This window comes from Carcharhinus amblyrhynchos, chromosome 15 (genome assembly GCF_965287045.1).
Source record: "Carcharhinus amblyrhynchos chromosome 15, sCarAmb.v2.hapA, whole genome shotgun sequence".
NCBI lineage: Eukaryota > Metazoa > Chordata > Chondrichthyes > Carcharhiniformes > Carcharhinidae > Carcharhinus > Carcharhinus amblyrhynchos.
Genome location: NC_137338.1, coordinates 76,238,919 through 76,259,226, shown reverse-complemented (window position 1 = coordinate 76,259,226; position 20,308 = coordinate 76,238,919). Strand labels below are relative to the sequence as shown.

General features: G+C 47.9%; 1 protein-coding gene across 1 annotated transcript; it reads right to left on the bottom strand.

The window, feature by feature from the left end:
- Window positions 1-3,044: 3,044 nt before the first annotated feature.
- fam124a (family with sequence similarity 124 member A) lies at window positions 3,045-20,292 on the bottom strand. The gene is made up of 6 exons (XM_080203193.1): window positions 20,260-20,292; window positions 19,683-19,802; window positions 13,122-13,188; window positions 12,938-13,012; window positions 8,970-9,706; window positions 3,045-3,967 (listed from the first exon to the last, which is right to left on the bottom strand). Exons 1-6 carry the CDS (start codon window positions 20,290-20,292, stop codon window positions 3,116-3,118), a joined length of 1,884 nt encoding a protein of 627 aa, XP_080059319.1. The 3' UTR covers window positions 3,045-3,115.
- Window positions 20,293-20,308: the final 16 nt, after the last annotated feature.

Genomic DNA, 20,308 nt, shown 5'->3' with positions numbered 1-20,308 from the left:
GACAACTGATGGAATTTGAATTCAGTTAATAAAATCTAGAATCTAAAGCTAGTCACAATATTGGTGAGCATGAAACCATTATTGATTGTTGTTTTAAAAAAAAAACCTATCTGGTGGAAATCTGCTTACCTTACATGTCTGGCCTACATGTGACTCCAGACCAATGTGGTTAGCCACATGTATCTGTGACGGCCTAGCAAGCCACCCCCTTTCAAGGGCAATTAGTGGCCTCCTTCATCACTCACCCGAGGAAGGAGCAGTGCTCCAAAAGCTCGTGATTCCAAATAAACCCGTTGGGACTTTAACCTGATGTTATGAGACTTCTTACTCTGCCCACCCTAGTCCAATGCTGGCATTGCCACATCATGGGAAATTCGGGATGGGAAACGGATGCTGCCTTTGCCAGTGGTGCCCACATCCCGTGAATGAATAAATATTTGTATTTTCCTTACGAGGAAATGTTCATTTCCCAGTATCACTGGTTTCTTCTTTCAGCAGGAGGCTGGAACATTCTGCTATACACTTCTTCCAGCTGTCAATTGTTGCTGCACTTGAGCTTATGAAAACAAATGGAGTTAAGATACTCGGTCGTGATCTAATGTATTTGTAATTTTGGCTCCAATGGGATGTGGGTGGCACTGGCTGGGCCAGCATTTATTGCCCATCCCTCGTTGTCCTTGAACTGAGTCACTCGCTGGGCTATTTCAGAGCACCAACCACACTACTGTGGGGTCTGGAGTCACGTGTAGACCACTCTGGGTTAAGGGCAGCAGATCTCCTTCCCTGAAGGACATTAGTCATCTAAATAGGTTTTTCTGACAATCGAAGATTGTCGTCCTGGTCACCATCAGGAGGTTAGCGTTATATTCCAGATTTTTTTTTTGTTAAATCATTACGTTTAACATGGAGGGATTTGAACCTGTGTCCCCGGGGTTTTAGCCTGGACCTCTGGATTATTAGTTCAGCGATATTGCCTTTACTCCACTGTCTGCTTCTACCTGAATGGCCTTCTCTTGTCCTATGTTCCACTGTAGCAGTTGATAAGGTCATTAGTTTTATGAGTGTTACAGAGAGTGGCATAGCTTGATCTTGCGTTGGGACATAGCTCGACACAATATCGAGGGCTGAAGGGCCTGTACTGTGCTGTACTGTTCTATCATAGAACCCTACAGTGCAAAAAGAGGCCCTTTGGCCCATTGCGTCTGCACCAAACACAATCCCATCCAGGCCCTGCCCCCAAATCCCTACATATTATACCCACTAATCCCTCTAACTTACACATCCCTGGACACTGAGGGGCAATTTCTTAGCATGGCCAATCAACCTAAGTTCTATCAACCTATGTTCTATAACACGGTAGGTGAGGGTGGAATGGAGAATATAAGGGCCAATTTCATTGAGAATCAGGAGAAATTCTGGAAAGGTGCTGTCCAACCACAGTCTGAAAGATGTGCTGGTGAGGTGCATTGACTCGAACAGCTGCCGGAGTGTGGTGTCTAGGGGAATTTCACAGTAACTTCATTGCAGTGTTAATGTAAGCCTTGTGACTAATAAATAAACTTTACTTTTAATCGACCGATGAGTGGCTGTTGGCCCAGATTTCTACACAACAGCCACATGTCAGAGTTCTGCATCTTCAGTGCATTTCCAGTTATTTATATATTAGTTTATTGTCTTATAAATCTCATGTTTTTTATCAATAGACTCCATTTTTAATTTAGACAATAAATAACACCACGTCACTTCACACCATGAACACGAAATAGGTAACAATGCTATATACCAGTACAGAGTTAACAGCCCGTAGAGTGATGCTTTAAACCAGGATTAAGATTTGGAATTTATTTAGTCAGTTAATGATTTTTAATGTATAAAATTCCAAGTGAGCTGAGTCTAAATGGACGATAAAATGGGGACGCCCACACAATGTTCTCTGGATGAAGGAAAAATCCGGCTATATTGGCCAACCCGCGTTGCCCATGAGATGGTGATGATGGGCCATCCTCTCGGGGGGCCCCCCTGCAGTCAGTGTGTTGCTGGTGGAAAGGGAGTTTCAGGATTACGGACTCAGCTGCGACAAAGCAACATCAAGCCTTGTCCTGCTTAAGGTCAATGTAGTCAGTGACAAGACCTTTTGGAAACAGTTCAGGGAACGTTTGCTAGGCTGATTCCTGTGATGAAGGCGTTGTCTAATGAAGGTTGAGCAGGCTGGACCTTGTGTGAAACATGAGATTCTGAAGGGGCTTAACAAGATGACGGGTGGGATTTTACGGACTTCGCTCATCCTGAAATCCGCCCAACGTCAACACCTTTCCATTGTCTGCCTCTCGCCCGCTCTAATTTCCATGGCGGGTGGGATGGGAAACTTCTGGCTGATGTTTCTCATCGTGGAACAATCTAGAACCGTTGAAAAATAAGGGATCTTCCATTTAAGACAAAGATGAAGAGAAATTTCAATCAAAATCCAATTGGGATGGCAGCAGGCTAGATGGGCCAAATGGCCTACTCCTCCTCCTATTTCTTATGATCTTCTGACATAGCGCTTGGCTAATCAGCCTCAAAGAGGGCATTAACTTTCCGACTGGCGTTTTTTTAATAAACATTGTTGTTAACACAAAATGGAGCAAGGTAACAGAGACAGGAAAATCTAGGATCGGGATTTTTTGTGGTTTAAGCAGCTGCTTGTCAGGAACAAGTTGAGGATAATTCCTTCATGAAGAACGCTCGAACCAAAACCACTGCAGCTTCTGGTCTTCGGAAATGTAAATGTTGGAAGACGAGAGTTCCCCAGCCGTGAGCTCACCCAGGAAAGGTTGGCGGTTAAAATCCCCTCAGTACTTTCCCTGTTCACATTGCCGATTTCTGCCACAAAGGGCTTTTTTGAAACTTTGACAGTGGGACGTCCAAGGGGAATTTTTATCAGTAATGCTTCTGAACAGCCGTGTGGCAGTGAGGTTCCCCTTGACCCCAGAAACAAGGTGACCTGGGTCGCTATCGGCAACGTTCTTCCTGTCCGTCCGTCGCCAGCTGTGGAATCCATTGGCTGGTCCATCCATACACGTTGTTCAATACAGTTAGCGACAGCGGGAAGGAAATTCTGGCCCGTTGAAAACGGTCAGATGTAAAATTCCTGCTCCCCCTCGAGAATCGGAGCAGAGTGCCGGCCTTCCGGGCAGTTCCCGTTTCTGGCTGCACGCTTCGCCTCCAAGGACGAGGCCTGTTTCGTCCTGGACCAGAACCGAGATGCCGAAGAGAAGGCGTGGGGACTTGGCGCGCGCGAGGTCAGGCAACAGGAGGAGAATTCCGGGAACCGAGGGACCGACCTGGACGGAGGCTCGGAAAAGGGAGAGAGTGAATAATCCACCGCAGATAAAGGTCTGAAGGGAGCTGCCTTTGGTCTGGCGTTGCATTTCCCCAGCGAAGGAAGAGCGCCGCCTAAGTCTTTGCTGAAGCCATTCAGTGTTGAGTGAGTGGACTGGAGGGAGAGGTCAGAGCAGGACGTGGTCAAGCCAGTGTCCACGTTGGTCTCTGCTGCACCTCCTGGGCCATGGGCTGCGATTCCAGAGGTGACACCGAGCGCCAGGCCTCTGAACGGTTGTCCCCTGTCACACGATGAAAGGGCCAGGTCGCCGAGCGACGATGAGGAGGAAGCTGAGCCGCTGAAGGTCGGCAGACAGAACAGGGACTTACTGCGCTGAGCGACGCGGGATATCCCAGAGGCACTGCCGGCTGTCCTACCAGAATCCCCTTCATCACCGATCCAGATGTCTTCCTGGGAGCTCCCTCGGAATCGGCTGAACCCGCCTGTGCGCTGCGGTTTGTGGCTGATGTGGCGGTGGTATCGCTCTGGGGCACAGCCATGGCACGGGGGGAGGAAGCTGCGTGAAGGAATGGAAGAGCTGCGCCTTGCTGTGGTGAACTGAGGAACTGCACTTCTCTTCCCCGAGCTTCTGGACAAACTTTGTACCTGTAAAAACAGAATTATACTTTACGCACTAACCGCACATGATGCATCTTTGTGTCAGGGGTATGGTGTCAATTTTCACTGCACTTGGTGTTAATGGGCAGTCTTATTGGCATGTTACTATTGGTAAGGGCAGCACGGTGGTTAGCACTGCTGCCTCACAGCGCCAGGGACCTGGGTTTGATTCCCGGCTTGGGTCACTCTTTGTGCAGACTTTGCACATTCTCCCCATGTCTGCGTGGGTTTCTTCTGGGCGCTCTAGTTTCCTCCCAAAGTCTGGGAGACGTGCTGGTTATGGGCATTGACCCGAACAGGCGCCAGAGTGAGGTGACGAGGGGAATTTCACAGTAACTTCATTGCAGTGTTAATGTAAGCTTAGTTACTTGCAACTAATAAATAAATAAACTACTGTTGGCAAGATGGCCAGCGCCATTTTGAAAGGGGCCTTCTGATGGGTGGCCAAATCACCTGCCTGTTTTAGCTGATAGGCCCCTTTTTAACATGGGTATCGGTGTCCTACAGTAGGAATAGAACGCAGATGAACATTTAGGGCTTGCGCAGTGCTCAATCCAACCAGTTACACAAATGATGGAGCTAAAGAAGGCCTCACCAATGATAAGTATCAAATTAATTTTCAAAGTTTTGGAGAGAAACTGTTCCTCCAGGCACTACTAAGATGATCTGTTCCCCGGCCACCCTGGGACCCTATCCCACCCACTGGAGTGAAGTTGGGATAATCTCGTTTGCAGCAAGGGGTCCAATTTTGTGTTCTGATGGAGATGACCCAGAAGTATATATACACAAGGCATTGGTGAGACCGCACCTGGAGTATTGTGCCCAGTTTTGGTCTCCTGACTTGAGGAAGGATGTGGTGGCAAAGGAGGCAGTTCAGAGGAGGTTCATTAGACTGATTCCAGAGCTGAGGAGGTTTGTTGTATGAAGAAAGATTGAACAGTTTAGGCCGATACTCCGTGGAATCTAGAAGAATGAGGGGAGATCAAATTGAGGGATTCAACATGATAAAATGTATGGATAAAGTAGATGTGGAGCGGATGCTTCCTCTTGTGGGGCGTCCTAGGATGAGAGGCCTTAGGATAACGGGTAGCAAATTTAAAACAGAATTGAGGAGAAACTATTTCTCCCAAAATCTGTGGAATTCGCTACCCCAAAGTGCGGTGGATGTAGTTAATGCAATCCATAAGTTCTTAGCTCCAGTACTGTTCTGGTGAACTTGCATTGCACAGCCTCCAAGGTCAGTATATCCTTCCCGAGACACAGCATCCAGAACTGAATTAGCCCTGGAGATGGTATCTGACCTGAACTCTGCAACGTAACTTCTGCCCGTTTAGATTTCAACCTCCTGCTGCTGTACTGAGAGACTGCTGCACTATCAGACATGCCTTTTCCAAATGGACTCCTATCTGCTCTCTCAGGGATTCCAGCATTCCCATGACTGTATGTGAAAAGGAGGGATAGAGTTCCCCTCTGTTCCAACATCAAAAACAGATGATGTGGTCATTTTCCACACTGCTGTTTGTGGGATTGTGCTGTGCACATTGGTTGCCGCAGTGTTGTCCTTGACGTATAATTCATTGGCCGTGGAGTGTGGTCGGACATCCTGAGGAGGTGAAAGGAGCTAAGTAACGTGAGTTCTTTTCCTTCACAAAGGTAACTGGTGTTGCCTCCAATCAACTTTGTAAACAAAAAAGTTGAAGTTTGTTTATTAGTCACAAGTAAGGCTTACATTAACACTGCAATGAAGTTACTGTGCAAATCCCCTAGTCGCCACAGGCTCTTCGGGTCAGTGCACCTAACCAACACGTCTTTCAGAATGTGGGAGGAAACCCACGCAGACACGGGGAGAATGTGCAGACTCCGCACAGACAGTGACCCCAAGCCAGGAATCGAACCTGGGTCCCTGGCGCTGTGAGGCAGCAGTGCTAACCACTGTGGCACCAATGTTAAAGTTGGCCGCCTTTTAATGACTGGCAGATATCTCATGGTGCAACAAATAGTAATCACTCCAAAGTGTTACAGATTTGAAAGATCTCAGGCCATGTTTCTTCTCCCAGTGATTATTTTCTTCCTGGATTCCACACCTAGCCAAGTTGAATGGATGGACCAGATATCTACTCCCACCTTGTTCTGGAGCTTCACTGTCCCTGTACCTACCATTCAGATAGCTTGTGCTGCTTTACCCTTGACATTGAGACCATGCCTTAGCTCTGGGTGCTGGTTCTACTCTGAAATCTGTCCCTGTGGAAGGGGGCGCGCTCCCCCACGGCGAGCGAACGAGCGGATTGAGAAAGTGGCTCCCGTTTCAAAATTGGGACTTTTGTTTAGCTGCGCTGTGGCAGGCTGTCAGTGCTAAGTGTGCATTTACGTGATGTACAAAGCGGTTCCCTTGTAGAGCCAAAGCCTTTAAAGCCTATTACCTCACTCAGGGTTAGCACTGCCTGGTATCTCCCACTCGTGTGTGTGCCAGGGAGAAAGTGCTCTAAATCCATATGAAGTGGGTACTGACTAAAACAACAAAGACCATTTGTCTGCTTGGCCACTCGATCACTCGGTCAACAATGAGTGACATCGGAGAGACTTAGTGGCGACTTAAAGCTGTTATCAAAAGGCTGGGCCTACAGCGTACTGAGTTACTGAAATATCTTTGCTTTTATTAAGCGTCGCTGACATTGGTGGCACATTTAGCAGATAAAGGGACACACTAGCTGTTTATGTGGACCTTTCCTTAGCCCACTGGGTGAGAGCGATGGCCAGCTGCCTCATCTGCTAGTGTAGGACCCCCCCAACCATTTTCAGCTCACACCATCACTTAACTGCGGCAGGCAAACTACGCAGCAGCAAAACAGACATTGTAACTGCGACTCTTCCGTTGTGCCATTGTTCGCAGGCGTGATTCCTATTTGGGAACACCGTAACATCAGCTCTGACCTGAGTCAAAAGCTTCTGCTTTCCAACCCCACTCCAGGTACCGGGCTGGAGCACACGGCTCTCAGCTGATGTTCTACCTCGGTACTCACTGTGCTGTATGGCGATGCCACCTTTCGGATGAGACTTTGTAACAAACCCCCCAACTCTCTAAGATAAATGTGAAAGATCACGAGACACTACTTCAAGGAGAGTAGGGGAGTCAAGTCTGGTTGCCTTGGCCAATACTCATCCTCCACAAACATCACAAAAACAGGTAATCTGGCGATTCTCAAATTGTGGGATCTTGCTGTGCACAAATCTGCTGCTGCTTTTCCTCCATTACAACAGGGACCGCACTTCAGTACTTCACTGGTTGCAAAGCACTCTGGGATTTGTACATGCACTGGCCTTTGGAAAGGGTCCAGAGGAGGTTCACAAGGATGATCCCTGGAATGAAGAGCTTGTCGGATGAGGAATGGCTGAGGACTCTGGGTCTGTACTCATCGGAGTTTAGAAGGATGAGGGGGGGGATCTTATTGAAACTTACAGGATACTGCGGGGCCTGGATAGAGTGGACGTGGAGAGGATGTTTCCACTAGTAGGAAAAACTAGAACCAGAGGGCACAACCTCGGGCTAAAGGGATGATCCTTTAAAACAGAGATGAGGAGGAATTTCTTCAGCTAGAGAGTGGGGAATGTGTGGAACTCTTTGCCGCAGAAGGCTGTGGAGGCCAGGTCATTGAGTGTCTTTAAGACAGAGATAGATAGGTTCTTGATTAATAAGGCCTTGCAGTATCCCGTGAGTTTCAATAAGATGTTTCCTATCAGTGCTGAGTAAATTGATTGCTTTTTTTAATGCCATTGTGATAATCCAGAGTTTAATCTTTACTTCCTGGAGACTCCATGGCAATCCTGGAGGTTTGGCAAGCTTGAACGGTGATAGCTGATCCCTGATCATTGTTATCACTATTTTTATGCTGTTAAATTCCACAGTGCTTTTAGTGTGGTGTTGACACCGAGGTAAGTGGTTAGTATTTAATATTATCTAGGAGAACTGTAGGTGCCCCACCCACACACGCCAGGACCCCTCATCTGCAAGAAACTCCAAAAGGTTGTGAATGTAGCCCAATCCATCACGCAAACCAGCCTCCCATCCATTGACCCTGTCTACACTTCCCGCTGCCTTGGCAAAGCAGCCAGTATAATTAAGGACCCCACGTACCAACCGACTCGAGAACAGCTTCTTCCCTGCTGTCGTCAGACCTTTGAATGGACCTACTTTGCATTAAGTTGATCGTTCTCTACATCCTAGCTGTGACTGTAACACTACATTCTGCACTCTCTCCTCTTTCTCTTTATGAACAGTATGCTTTGTATAGTGCGCAAGAAGCAATACTTCTCGCTGTATACTAATATATGTGACAATAATAAATCAAATCAAAATCAATTCAAACTAAGCCTTTGCAGGGGGCTCCTGTAAGACAGAGGCCACCTCTGATGGTAAAGCTGTGAAGGCATACACTTTGTGGGCACGTGTATTGCCAGCTGTACCATCGAGTGCAAACTGGCCTGCTGAGCTGGTGACAGGTCATCCTATGGGCAGTTAGCTCCAGGGACTGCGTGCAGTGTGGCAAACACGCCAGTAGCTCCTGTCGCTGAGACAGAGCCTGCCTGTGTGGAGTCCACATGTTCTCCCTATGTCTGTGTGGCTTTCCTCCGAGTGCTCTGGTTCCCTCCGACAGTCCAAAGATGTGCTGGTTAGGTAGATTGGCCCTTAGTGTCTCAAGATAGGTTAGGGGGATTAATGAGGTAAATATGTGGAGTTACAGGGGAAAGGGCCTGGGATCTGTCAGAGAGTTGGTGCAGACTCAATGGGCTGAATGGCCTCCATTTGCACTGTAGGGATTCTATGAAGACAGTGGCATCTTTACCAGAGATAGAACTTCCACTCTTCCTTTAAGAGGGGCTAGCTATTTTGTAACAGAGCTCTTTATATTGGCAAGGGGATGATACATTAATCAGAACGTGCGAACCTCCATCCTCGCAATTCCTTCTACCCTGCAGCAGAGGGCGGTATTACCTGCAACAGGAGCTTGTTGCCATCATAGTCTTCCGTTTGCCACCTCACGTCACTGATGGGGCTACAGGGATTGGGCAGGAGTGGGATGAGGTGTCCAATGTTGTGGACTCTGAACTCCAGTAGGGCTGATTGGGTGGGGGCAGGGCACTGACCCTTTGGGAGTTTCTTCAGTGACAGCTGGATGTCAACCTCCGCGTTGGAATAGATGGTGAAGAACACAAAGTCTGGCTTCCGTTTAGACGACTCCCTTCTCAGGATCAGCTGGTACATCCTCACCATGTCCACAAAGTTGTCAAAGCTGCAGTAAATGGTGAAGCGGACGATCTCTTTCCCATAGTGCACCTGCCTGACAGCCCAGAGGGCCGCCTGATTGGCCAGTGTGAAGAAATCCTGGTTCCTGGGCATGTAGGGGAGAATCCTGCCCTTGACACACTCGGTGTGGTGGTACTGCCACGGCGGGTGGAGGAAGTGCTCGTGGAGCTGTGAAATCCGCTGCCCGCACTCTTCGCGGACGAAGACAATCACAGCCAGCGCCAGATGGGCGGCACCGCTGCCACCGCCCGCCCTGGGCGGCTGTGAGGAGCCGTGCTCGGAGGCGATGAAGAGGCGCAGGCTGGGGTTAATCCACGTTACGAGACTGTCGACGGCTCGCTGCAGGGCTGCTGAGTTTCCGGGGTCGGTAATGATGTGCATGGTGACCAGGAAGGGATCGGGCAAGTCCTCCAAGGACAGCTCACCTGGCGAGAGGACAGGAGGAGAAAGATAATTATTGTTGCAGCAGAATCTTACAGCACAGAAAGAGACCAGTCAGCTGCCATTTCCCTATAGCTTTGCAAATGTCCACCTTGCAACCATCCATCTAATTCCAGGGTGGCGCGGTGGCACAGTGGTTAGCATTGGTACCTCACAATGCCAGGGACCCGGGTTCAATTCCCGGCTTAGGTCACTGTCTGTGTGGGGTCTCCCAGTGTCTGCATGGGTTCCCTCCGGGCGCTCCGGTTTCCTCCCACAGTCTGAAAGATGCGCTGGTTAGGGTGCATTGGCTAAATTCACCCTCAGTGTACCTGAACAGGCGCCGGAGCGTGGCGACTAGGGGATTTTCACAGTAACTTCATTGCAGTGTTAATGTAAGCCTACTTGTGACACTAAATAAAAATAAACTTTGGACTCCTCATCAAGGTTTGGATGTCAATCATACTTGAGTGAGATCCTCGCCACCTCTTTAAGGAGCCGTTAACTAGCTCTCATTTTCATTAACACTTCATTGCAGTGTTAATGTAAGCCCTACATGTGACACTAATAAATAAACATTTCCCCTTATAAAGGTTACCATTGAACCTCCTTCCACCATCTTTTCAGACAGTGCATTCCAAAATCACAGCGACACAAAGAGAATTCTCTTCATCTTACCCCTGTTTCCTTTGACGATGATTTTAAATTGGTGCGCTTGACTTTGTGCGTCTTTGGAGTAATCAGTTATGTAATCGTACTCACACGGGCTGGGTTGAAGCAATAATACTTCTGACTGTGAGAGCATTAAAAAGTAAGATCAGGGAGAATGGCGCACAGGCTGTGAAAATCCAGCAGTGAAAGCCTCATAAATGGTCACATTAGACCTGAAAATTCATCTTGTGCCTTTTCCAGTTTTCAGTTAGCAATCTTTCTTGCAGGTTTGGAGTAAATTCTGTGCCTGATCATTCCCGATGTGGTGTCTATATCCCATACCGGGTTCTCAGCAGCAATATAAGACATAGGAGTAGAATTAGGCCACTCGGCCCATCGAGTCTGTTCCGCCATTCAATCATGGTTGATATTTTTCTCATCCCCATCCTCCTGCCTTTTCCCCATAACCCCTCATCCTCTTATTAATCAAGAACCTATCCATCTCTGTCTTAAAGACACTCAATGACCTGGTCTCCACAGCCTTCTGCGGCAAAGAGTTCCACGGATTCCCCACTCTCTGGCTGAAGAAATTCCTCCTCATCTCTGTTTTAAAGGATCGTCCCTTTAGCCTGAGGTTGTGCCCTCTGGTTCTAGTTTTTCCTACTAGTGGGAATATCCTCTCCATGTCCACTGTATCCAGGCCTCGCAGTATATTGGGTTCAGTATTTAAATACACAGACCTTACAGCACACAAAAAAGTTTAAGGTTTATTTATTAGTGTCACAAGTAAGGCTTACATTACCACTGCAATGAAGTTACTGTAAAAATCCCTTAGATGCCACACTTTGGCACCTGTTCAGGTATGCTGAGGGAGAATTTAGCATGGCCAATCAACCTAACCTACATATCTTTGGACTATGGGTGGAAACTGGAGCACCCGAAAGAAACCCACACAGACACGGGGAGAACATGCAGGCTCCAAACACTGACCTGAGGCTGGAATTGAACCTGGGTCCTTGGGGCTGGGAGGTAGCTGTGCTAATCACTGTACCACGCAAAGTGCTATTCTATCCACTTGTCTATGTTTACCCTTAGTGATGGATATCTCATCCATCTCATGTTGCCATAAGGGATTAACAGCTGGAAAGATACGGGTCTAAAACAGAAGGTGGGCTTACTTAGCTAGGGGACTGTGAATGTGATGTGTATATTACGTAAAGAAGCGCACCCTGAGAGATGTTTTGTTTTAGGAGTTGCAGTTAAATTGGTTTAAAAGTGTTCAATGAACCCTGAAAAATCTTCCTGATGGAAATGGGTGGAGCTTTAGAAGGTTCTGTGGTTTCAATGTATCTGTGTACTTATTGGGAGAGATGGTTAGGTGTGGTGTGCAGCTCACAGAGAAACCCCAGGAGCCATTTTGTATAGTCAGGGCTCAGGGGAAGCCTCGGGGAGCTGAGAAGGTCACTGGTTCATGCTAGGGCTACGTTAGGGTTCAGAAGATATTTGTGTGCAGTCGGGAGACTGGAGTTTCAGAGGTACCCAGGTTCAATGACAACTTAGTGAAGCTAGCGGTCTGCAAAAGAGTTAAGTCTTCATCATTCTCCCAAAGGTGTGCTGCCCAGGATTGAGTGTAACCACCAGCAGAGGTTTAGTGAAGATTCAGTCTACCTTCCTTGCTTTTGTCCTCTCTTATTCAGAGGTTCATGTGGGAAATCCACTCTGCCAGATTCCCATCCAGATAGGGATGGTGAAGATTTATCCTTTTGTCTCAGATCACACTGTCCTGGAATACTGACAAGGTAATGATGTGATAAAATAGTGACATTTCTTGGAGGTGGGTACAATAGGCGCTTTCCACACTTTGTTCGCACACACTGTGGTCTTTAAGAATGCTTCCCCTTGCCCACCATCACTGAACGGGATGCCCATTCAAGCAAGCCAGCTTCACCCCTGCCTGAATGGCCACTCCATCCGTGTGGCTGGGAACCCGAACATGATTATTGAGGAACACTCTCTGACTTCTTCTTTCGAGTTGCTGCTTGTCCATCAAGGGGCGTGATCCCAGCTCCAAGGGGGGGTTCTTTCGGGTATGATCCCAGCTCCAAGAACCACTTCTGGTTTCTTTCAAGTTTAAGTTTATTTATTAGCCTCACAAGTAAGGCCTACATTAACACGGCAATGAAGTTACTGTGAAATTCCCCTGGTTGCCACACTCCGGCGCCTGTTCGGGTACACTGAGGGGGAGTTTAGCACGGCCAGAGCACCTAATCAGTACATCTTTCGGACTGCAAGAGGAAACCCACGCAGACACGGGGAGAACGTGCAAACTCTGCACACACAGTGACCCAAGCCAGGAATCGAACCCTGGCACTGTGAGCAGTACTAACCACATAGAGGGGAGAAAAACATGTTACAAACACGAGCTTGCAACGTCTGTCTCCCTTTCTAGCTCTCCCTCTCATTCTGCCTTCACTATTTAAATGTAACTGTCTGCTTTCCATTTCAAATCAAGAGAGAGAAACTACTGGTTTGGAGATTTAGCATCATGCCTCAGAAAGATTATTTGACCATTTTCCGTGACCTACCTTTGCCCTGCCGTTTAGCGCAGTTACGTTTCAGCACACTCTTCTGTTGAGGATTAATGAAACTGAATATTAAATCTAAACGGGGCAAGCTTCTTGGCAGAATTGAGAGGCGTTCGCCAAGGGTTCCTATAGCAGCCAAGGCAGGAAGAGTCGGGGCTGCAGTGTGTGTGAGAATCACACTTACACGTGCTTTCACTGAGGTCAGAATTGAGTGGCAGCACAATGTGGGCGATAGTGAATCCACAAGCCAGCTGATATACACAGCAAGTGGCTTCACCGTCATTCCCAACTCAATCTTGGATGAGACATCATAACACTCAAGACAACTTTACTGGTAGTTATTGTCAGTGCGGACTCGATGGGCTGAAGGGCCTTCCCTGTGCTGTACGACTCTGACTAAGCCAGGTGACACTTTGCTGTGTTGACCTTAAAGGGATATTGCCACAAATGACCACAGTTAGGTATGACTCCAACAACGAGAGAGAGCTTCCCCACTGATCCTCCTTGGTGTCTGGACACTAAACAAAACTGTCAAGGATCAACCACTGGGACAGGGGAGGTGGGCAAACATACAACAGAATAGGAAAGCCCTCAATTTTGATGCCTGGTCTCAACTGTGTTAGATCATCTCTGACAGAGCATCAGTAGAACATAAGAAATGGAAACAGGGGCACTGACTGCTCTTGACATAGAATCGTAGAATCCTGACAATGCAGAAGAAGGCCATTCGGCCCATCAGGTCAATTTTGTCCTTGATGCTATACTTGTTCAAATGTTGCCCGGATGTTGGGGCAATGCCTGGGGGCAGCACGGTGGTACAGTGTTTACCACTGCTGCCTCACAGCACCAGATATCTCAGTTCAATTCCAGCCTAAGGTCACTATCTGTGCAGGGTCTACACATTCTCTCAGTGTCTGTGTGGGTTTCCTCCGGGTGCTCCGGTTTCCTCCCACAGTCCAGGTATATTGGCCATGCTAAATTGACCCTTGTGTCAGGGGGATTATGGTCAGTGCAGACCTGATGGGCTGACGAGGAGATCTTTATGTTTCACAAGGCACGGTTGCTGTCCATGGCAGCAGTGACCCATACACCCCTGACCCTGAGCTGCCCTGTGTCCATCCCCAGCATTCTCCCTGGTGCCTTCTGTGTGTTGGACTGCTGGAGAAATGATGGCCACCTGAGCACTGACTTCTGATATCCCCCTCGGTGGGGATGGTGGCAGGTTCACACTTATATCCTGCTGTTACAAAATGGCACCAACATAACGTCACGCTGGCGCTAGTTGAATATTCAGCATGGCCTCGATATCCGGACTGAGCGCTTGCTAACGATATGCCGATGCACTCACATTAGGTTGATGCCTTTCCCCAGGGTGTTCTGCAGCACTCCGCTGGCGAGGTTAGTTCACGGTTGGAAAACACCATCTCGCTGGCGTGAATCACGCTTTTCTGGACTCTGAAATTCCCATGGATGGAGAGAGTGGGCTCAAGATACTCTCCCACAGCTACACAAGCCAAGCTCTATACTCTAGAGCGTAGGGGCAGCACAGTGGTTAACACTGCTGCCTCACAGCACCAGGGACCCGGGTTCAATTCCCGGCTTGGGTCACTGTCAGTGTGGAGTTTGCACATTCTTCCTGTGTTCTGTGTAGGTTTCCTCCGGGTGCTCCAGTTTCTTCCCACAGTCCAAAGATGTGTGGGTTAGGTTGATTGGCCATGGTAAGTCGCCCCTTAGTGTCAGGGGGTTAGTAGGGTAAATAAGTTGGGTTATGGGGAAAGGGTCTGGACAGGGTTGTGGTTGATGCAGACTCGATGGGCTGAATGGCCTCCTTCTGCACTGTGGGATTCTATGATTGTATCCTATATCAACGCACAAATCTCTGCATAGCCACTATTGACTGTCTTCCTGAGTCTTTGTGATTGTCTCTGTCGGCAGGATGGATGGGCTGCAGTGTGCCTATCACCACCAGCCCTGAGGGATGGGGAACAAGAGGCACACAGTACAAAGCACAGTGCACAATCCTGTCCTTTAAATGGAAGCTTACACGTCCAGCCATGAAAGACGTCTCTTGTCACAGAGCGATGGCACTAAACACTGAAGTGATGGAAGGGAGTGTAACCAACAGGCACGTCAGAAAACCAACAAAAGTGACCATTATCTGACAAGACCCAGCCTTCATCTGGACATTTGAATATAATTATGATCCCTTGTTCTTTGACAGGGACGTTGAACTGACTTTTTTAAAACATGTCCCTAGCTACTTTGCACAAATAACACACCAGGACACCGGTTCCACGGGATCAGAGTTATATTGTGTAGCTCCTTAATCCATCCACCAACTGTTTGTGTTTGTTAATATCACATATTCATTTAAATCATCAATCTCTAATGAGTTCCAACAGATTCTGATTTGTAAATGAAGCTTCAAATGCGTCATTGAATTTGTTAATGAAATAATCTAAGTTTATTTATTAGTGTCACAAGTCGGCTTACATTAACACTGCAATGAAGTTATTGTGAAAATCCCCCAGTCGTCACGCTGTTAGGATACAGTGAGGGAGAATTTACCATGGCCAATGCACCGAAACATTGTGCCGTTCACTGTGTAGGAGGAAATCAGAGCAGCCGGAGGAAACCCACACAGACACGGGGAGAATGTGCAAACTCCGCACAGACAGTGACCCCAAGCCGGGAATCGAACCCGGGTCCCTGGCGCTGTGAGGCAGCTGAGCTAACCACTGTGCCACCGTGCCACAGGAATTGTGTTTTAAAAGAACAGCAATGAAAGTATAGGCATCAGTTTTAAAAACTTTAACAGAGGATGCCTATCAATAAAGATGATGTGGAGATACCGGCATTGGACTGGGGTGGACACAGTAAGAAGCCTCACAACACCAGGTTAAAGTCTAACAGGTTTATTTGGTATCATGAGCTTTCGGAGCGCTGCTCCTTCATCAGGTGAGTGGTGAGTTGGGTTCACAAACAGGGCATATATAGATACAGACACAGTTGGCCAAATGTGGCCAGTGGGCTTGGAAAATGTGGCCTGGGCTTGCAAAATTCTACTAACTGTCTGGCTTGAGACAATTCAACCTATGCTTAACCCTTTCTCCACTCACATTGTCTGTACCTGTAAAGGCTTGATTACCTGTAAAGACTCGCATTCCAACCATTATCTTGCAATTGAGTCTGTCTCTATGTTTGTGGACCCAACTCCCCACTCACCTGATGAAGGGGCAGGGCTCAGAAAGCTCGTGATACCAAATAAACCTGTTGGACTTTAACCTGGTGTTGCGAGACTTCTTACTGCATCAATATTCAGTCTGGTAAGCAGCTTTCATCTCGAAATTTGAAAGTCAGATAAGAAAATTTCGCCCACTTCAGATATCCCTATGAACGACAACTTGCATTTGCATAGCACCTTTAACAATTTCCAATGTTCCAGGTGCTCCAACACAAGCATCGTCAGACAATTAACATTGAGCTGAGGAGGAAGATGTGTCCCACAAAGATGATTCCCGGCACAAACCATCCTAGAGTGATCATAGAGAACAAACTTCCCATGCTATGTGGTTGACACTCTATATAAATATTTTGTGGAAACTCATCCCCTTGGCTGGCTGTCAAACATTGCGCTGTCGTCCAGGTATGTCCAGGCTAACTTATTCTGGCTCCTCCACCTCCTCCAGACATTCCTTACGTTTACCAACCCAGACTGACACTCCCCCTCAGCATTGACGGAGTGCCGCACTGCCAGACGTGCCGTCTGGTGGATGAGACGTCTGCCCCCCTCAGATACGTGTAAAGTGTTGAGGGGGGCGGGGGCGGGGGAGCGGTGGGGGGGGCGGGGGGGGGGGGCGACCTCAGAGGTTGCGGGGTGACCTTTTGGAAGTCAACAAGGTTGTGAGGGGCATGGACAGAGTGGATAGTCAGAAGCTTTCTCCCCAGGGTGGAAGAGTCAATTACTAGGGGGGCACAGGTTTAAGGTGCCAGGGGCAAGGTTTAAAGGAGATGTACGAGGCAAGTTTTTTTACACAGAAGGTGGCGGGTGCCTGGAACTCGGGAGGTAGTGGAAGCAGATACGATAGTGACTTTTAAGGGGCGTCTGGACAAATACATGAATAGCTTGGGAATAGGGGTATACGGTCCCCGGAACGGTAGGGGGTTTTGGTTCAGTCGGGCAGCATGGTCGGTGCAGACTTGGAGGGCCAAAGGGCCTGTGTCTGTGCTGTAATTTTCATTGCCCCTTGGCATTATTTCCAAGCAGAGCAGAGGGTTTATCCCCTGCGTACTGCTCAGTTATTTATCCCTCAAACCAACATCACTAAAACAGATGATCTAACCATTGTCACGCGACTGTTTATAGGGGCTGACTGTATACAAATTGCTGCTGTGTTTTCCTATGTTGCAACAGCGACTGCCCTGAAGTTGTGAAAGGTGCTATATAAATGCAGGTACATTCTTTTGATTTGATTTATTATTGAAGTTGTTAAAGTTATTGAAGTTATTAAGCTTGCAGAGGGACCTGGGGGTCCTTGTGCACGAGTCGCAAAAACTCAGTCTGCAGGTGCAGCAGGTGATCAAGAAGGCGAATGGGATGTTGGCCTTTATAGCGAGGGGGATTGAATATAAAAGCAGGGAGGTCTTGCTGCAACTGTACAGGGTACTGGTGAGGCCGCAGCTGGAGTACTGTGTGCAGATTTGGTCCCCGCATTTGCGAAGGGATATATTGGCCTTGGAGGGAGTGCAGAGAAGGTTCACCAGGCTGATACCGGAGATGAGGGGGTTAGCCTATGAGGAGAGATTAAATAGACTGGGCCTGTACTCATTGGAGTTTAGAAGGCTGAGGGGGGATCTTATAGAGACTTACAAGATAATGAAGGGGCTAGATGGGGTAGAGGTAGAGAGATTCTTTCCGTTTAGAAAGGAAAACAGAACTAGAGGGCACAGCCTCAAAATAAGAGGGGGGACAGTTTAGATCAGAGTTGAGGAGGAACTTCTTCTCTCAGAGGGCGGTGAGTCTCTGGAATTCTCTGCCCGTTGAAGTGGTGGAGGCTACCTCGTTGAATATGTTTAAGTCATGGGTAGATAGATTTCTGATAGACAAGGGAATTAAGGGTTATGGGGAGCAGGCGGGAAAGTGGAACTGATCCACTTCAGATCAGCCATGATCTTATTGAATGGCGGGGCAGGCTCGAAGGGCTAGATGGCCTACTCCTGCTCCTACTTCTTATGTTCTTATGTTGTCAAATGTATTAACATACAGTGAAAAGTATTGTTTCTTGCACAGTATACAGATGAAGCATACCATTCATAGAAAAGGAAATGAGTGTTACAGCTAGGGTGTGGAGAAAGATCAACTTAATGCAAGGTAGGTCCCTTCAAAAGTCTGAGGGCAGCAGGGAAGAAGCTATTCTTGAGTTGGTTGGTACGTGACCTCAGACTTTTTTATCTTTTTCCGGAAGGTGGGAGAATGTATGTCCAGGATCTATGGATCCTGGATTCTGCTGGCTGCTTTTCTGAGGCAGAGAGAAGTCAATGGATGGGAGGTTGGTTTGCGTGATAGATTGGGCTACATTTATTACAGTTTCTTGTGGTCTTGGACAGAGCAGGAGCCCATACCAAGCTGTGATAGAACCAGAAAGAATGCTTTCTATGGTGCATCTGTAAAAGTTGGTGAGGGTCAAAGCTGACATGCCAAATTTCCTTAGTCTTGTGAGAAAGTAGAGGCGTTGGTGGGCTTTCCTACCTATAGTGTCAGCATGGGGGGGACCATGATCTGGACACCTAAAAAACCTTGAAGTTCTCGACCATTTCAACATTTTCCCCATTAATGTTGACAGGGGCATGTTCTCCTTTATGCTTCCTGAAGTTACTTAGCACTCCCACTATAAATCCTCTACTGAACTCTCAGCTCCCTCTCTCTTTCCCCCAAAACTCAGCGCACTAATAGGTGAGTGTGCAACAGTGGGTGAATGTCTCTTAAATACACCATTTTGTTTAGGAGTCTTGTAGCACAATGGATAGTGTCCGTGTCTCTGAGCCAGAAGCCCTGGGTTTGAGTCCCACCCCAGAAATTGAGATCAGTCCTTCCAATCGAAGGTGATAAGAGTGGGATAGATCCCTGCTCAACCATAGAAATATAGGAGATAGGAGCAGCAGGAGGCCATTCGAGTTTGCTCCGCTATTCATTACGATCATGGCTGATCATCCAACTCAATAGCCTAATCCTGCTTTTCCCCCCCATGACCTTTGATCTCATTCGCCCCAAGTGCTATATCCAGTCACTTCTTGAATACATTCAATATTTTGGCATCAACTACTTCCTGTGGTAATGAATTCCACAGGTTCACTGGGTGAAGAAATATCTCCTCACCCCCGTCCTAAATGGTCTACCCTCAATCCTCAGACTGTGACCCCTGGTTCTGGACTCCCCCCACCATTGGGTAATATCCTCCCTGCATCTACCCTGTCTAGTCCTGTTAGAATTTTATAAGTCTCTATGAGATTCTCCCTCATTTGTCTGAACTCCGGCGAAAACAATCCTAACCTGGTCAATCTCTCCTCATACGTCAGTCCCGCCATCGCCGTGACATGTGACAGCAAGAAATTTGGAGCCTTTACCATCATTATCCATAGCTAGAGGCTACGTCATGCATGTTGCCACAGCAACGAGGGTTCCGAGTGAACTGTAACTCACTACCATCGTCCTGTTTGCTGCTGACACATCCACCTAACCCTTCACCTTGCGCCAGCCCCCTAAACCGATGCGACGTCTCCTGAAGGCTGCTTGTAAAGTGGCCACCATCAGTTCAAATCCTGCTGCTGGCATTTGAGAATCTGACTTCATGTGTTTGTTTAAAATCTGGAAATAAAAAGCCGGTAAAAATGATCACGAAATAGCCAGTAATTGTCATAAAAACCCAAATGTCCTTTGTGCAAGGAAGGACAGCGGCCATTTTTATTCAGTCTGGTCTATAGCTGGCTCCAGTCCCACACCAAAGCACCCGGCTTATAACTGGCCCTTAAATTGGACTAGCAACTCACCCAATTGCATCAACACACTACTGTGGATCAAATAGATAGCTCAGCACCGCTTTCCATCTGTGTGGAGTCTCCTCCGGGTGCTCCGATTTCCTCCCACACTCCAAAGGTGTGCTGGTTAGGTTGATTGGCTGTGCCAATGTCAGGAGATTAGCAGGGTAAAATGTGTGGGGTTACGGGGATGGGACCTGGGTGGGGATTGTGGTCGGTACAGACTTGATGGGCCAAATGGCCTCTTCCCGCACGGCAGGGATCCTACGATTCTCAGTACATCTAACAGTGAGCAGTAAATCCCGGTCTGGCCCAGTCATATCCACATTCCAGGCA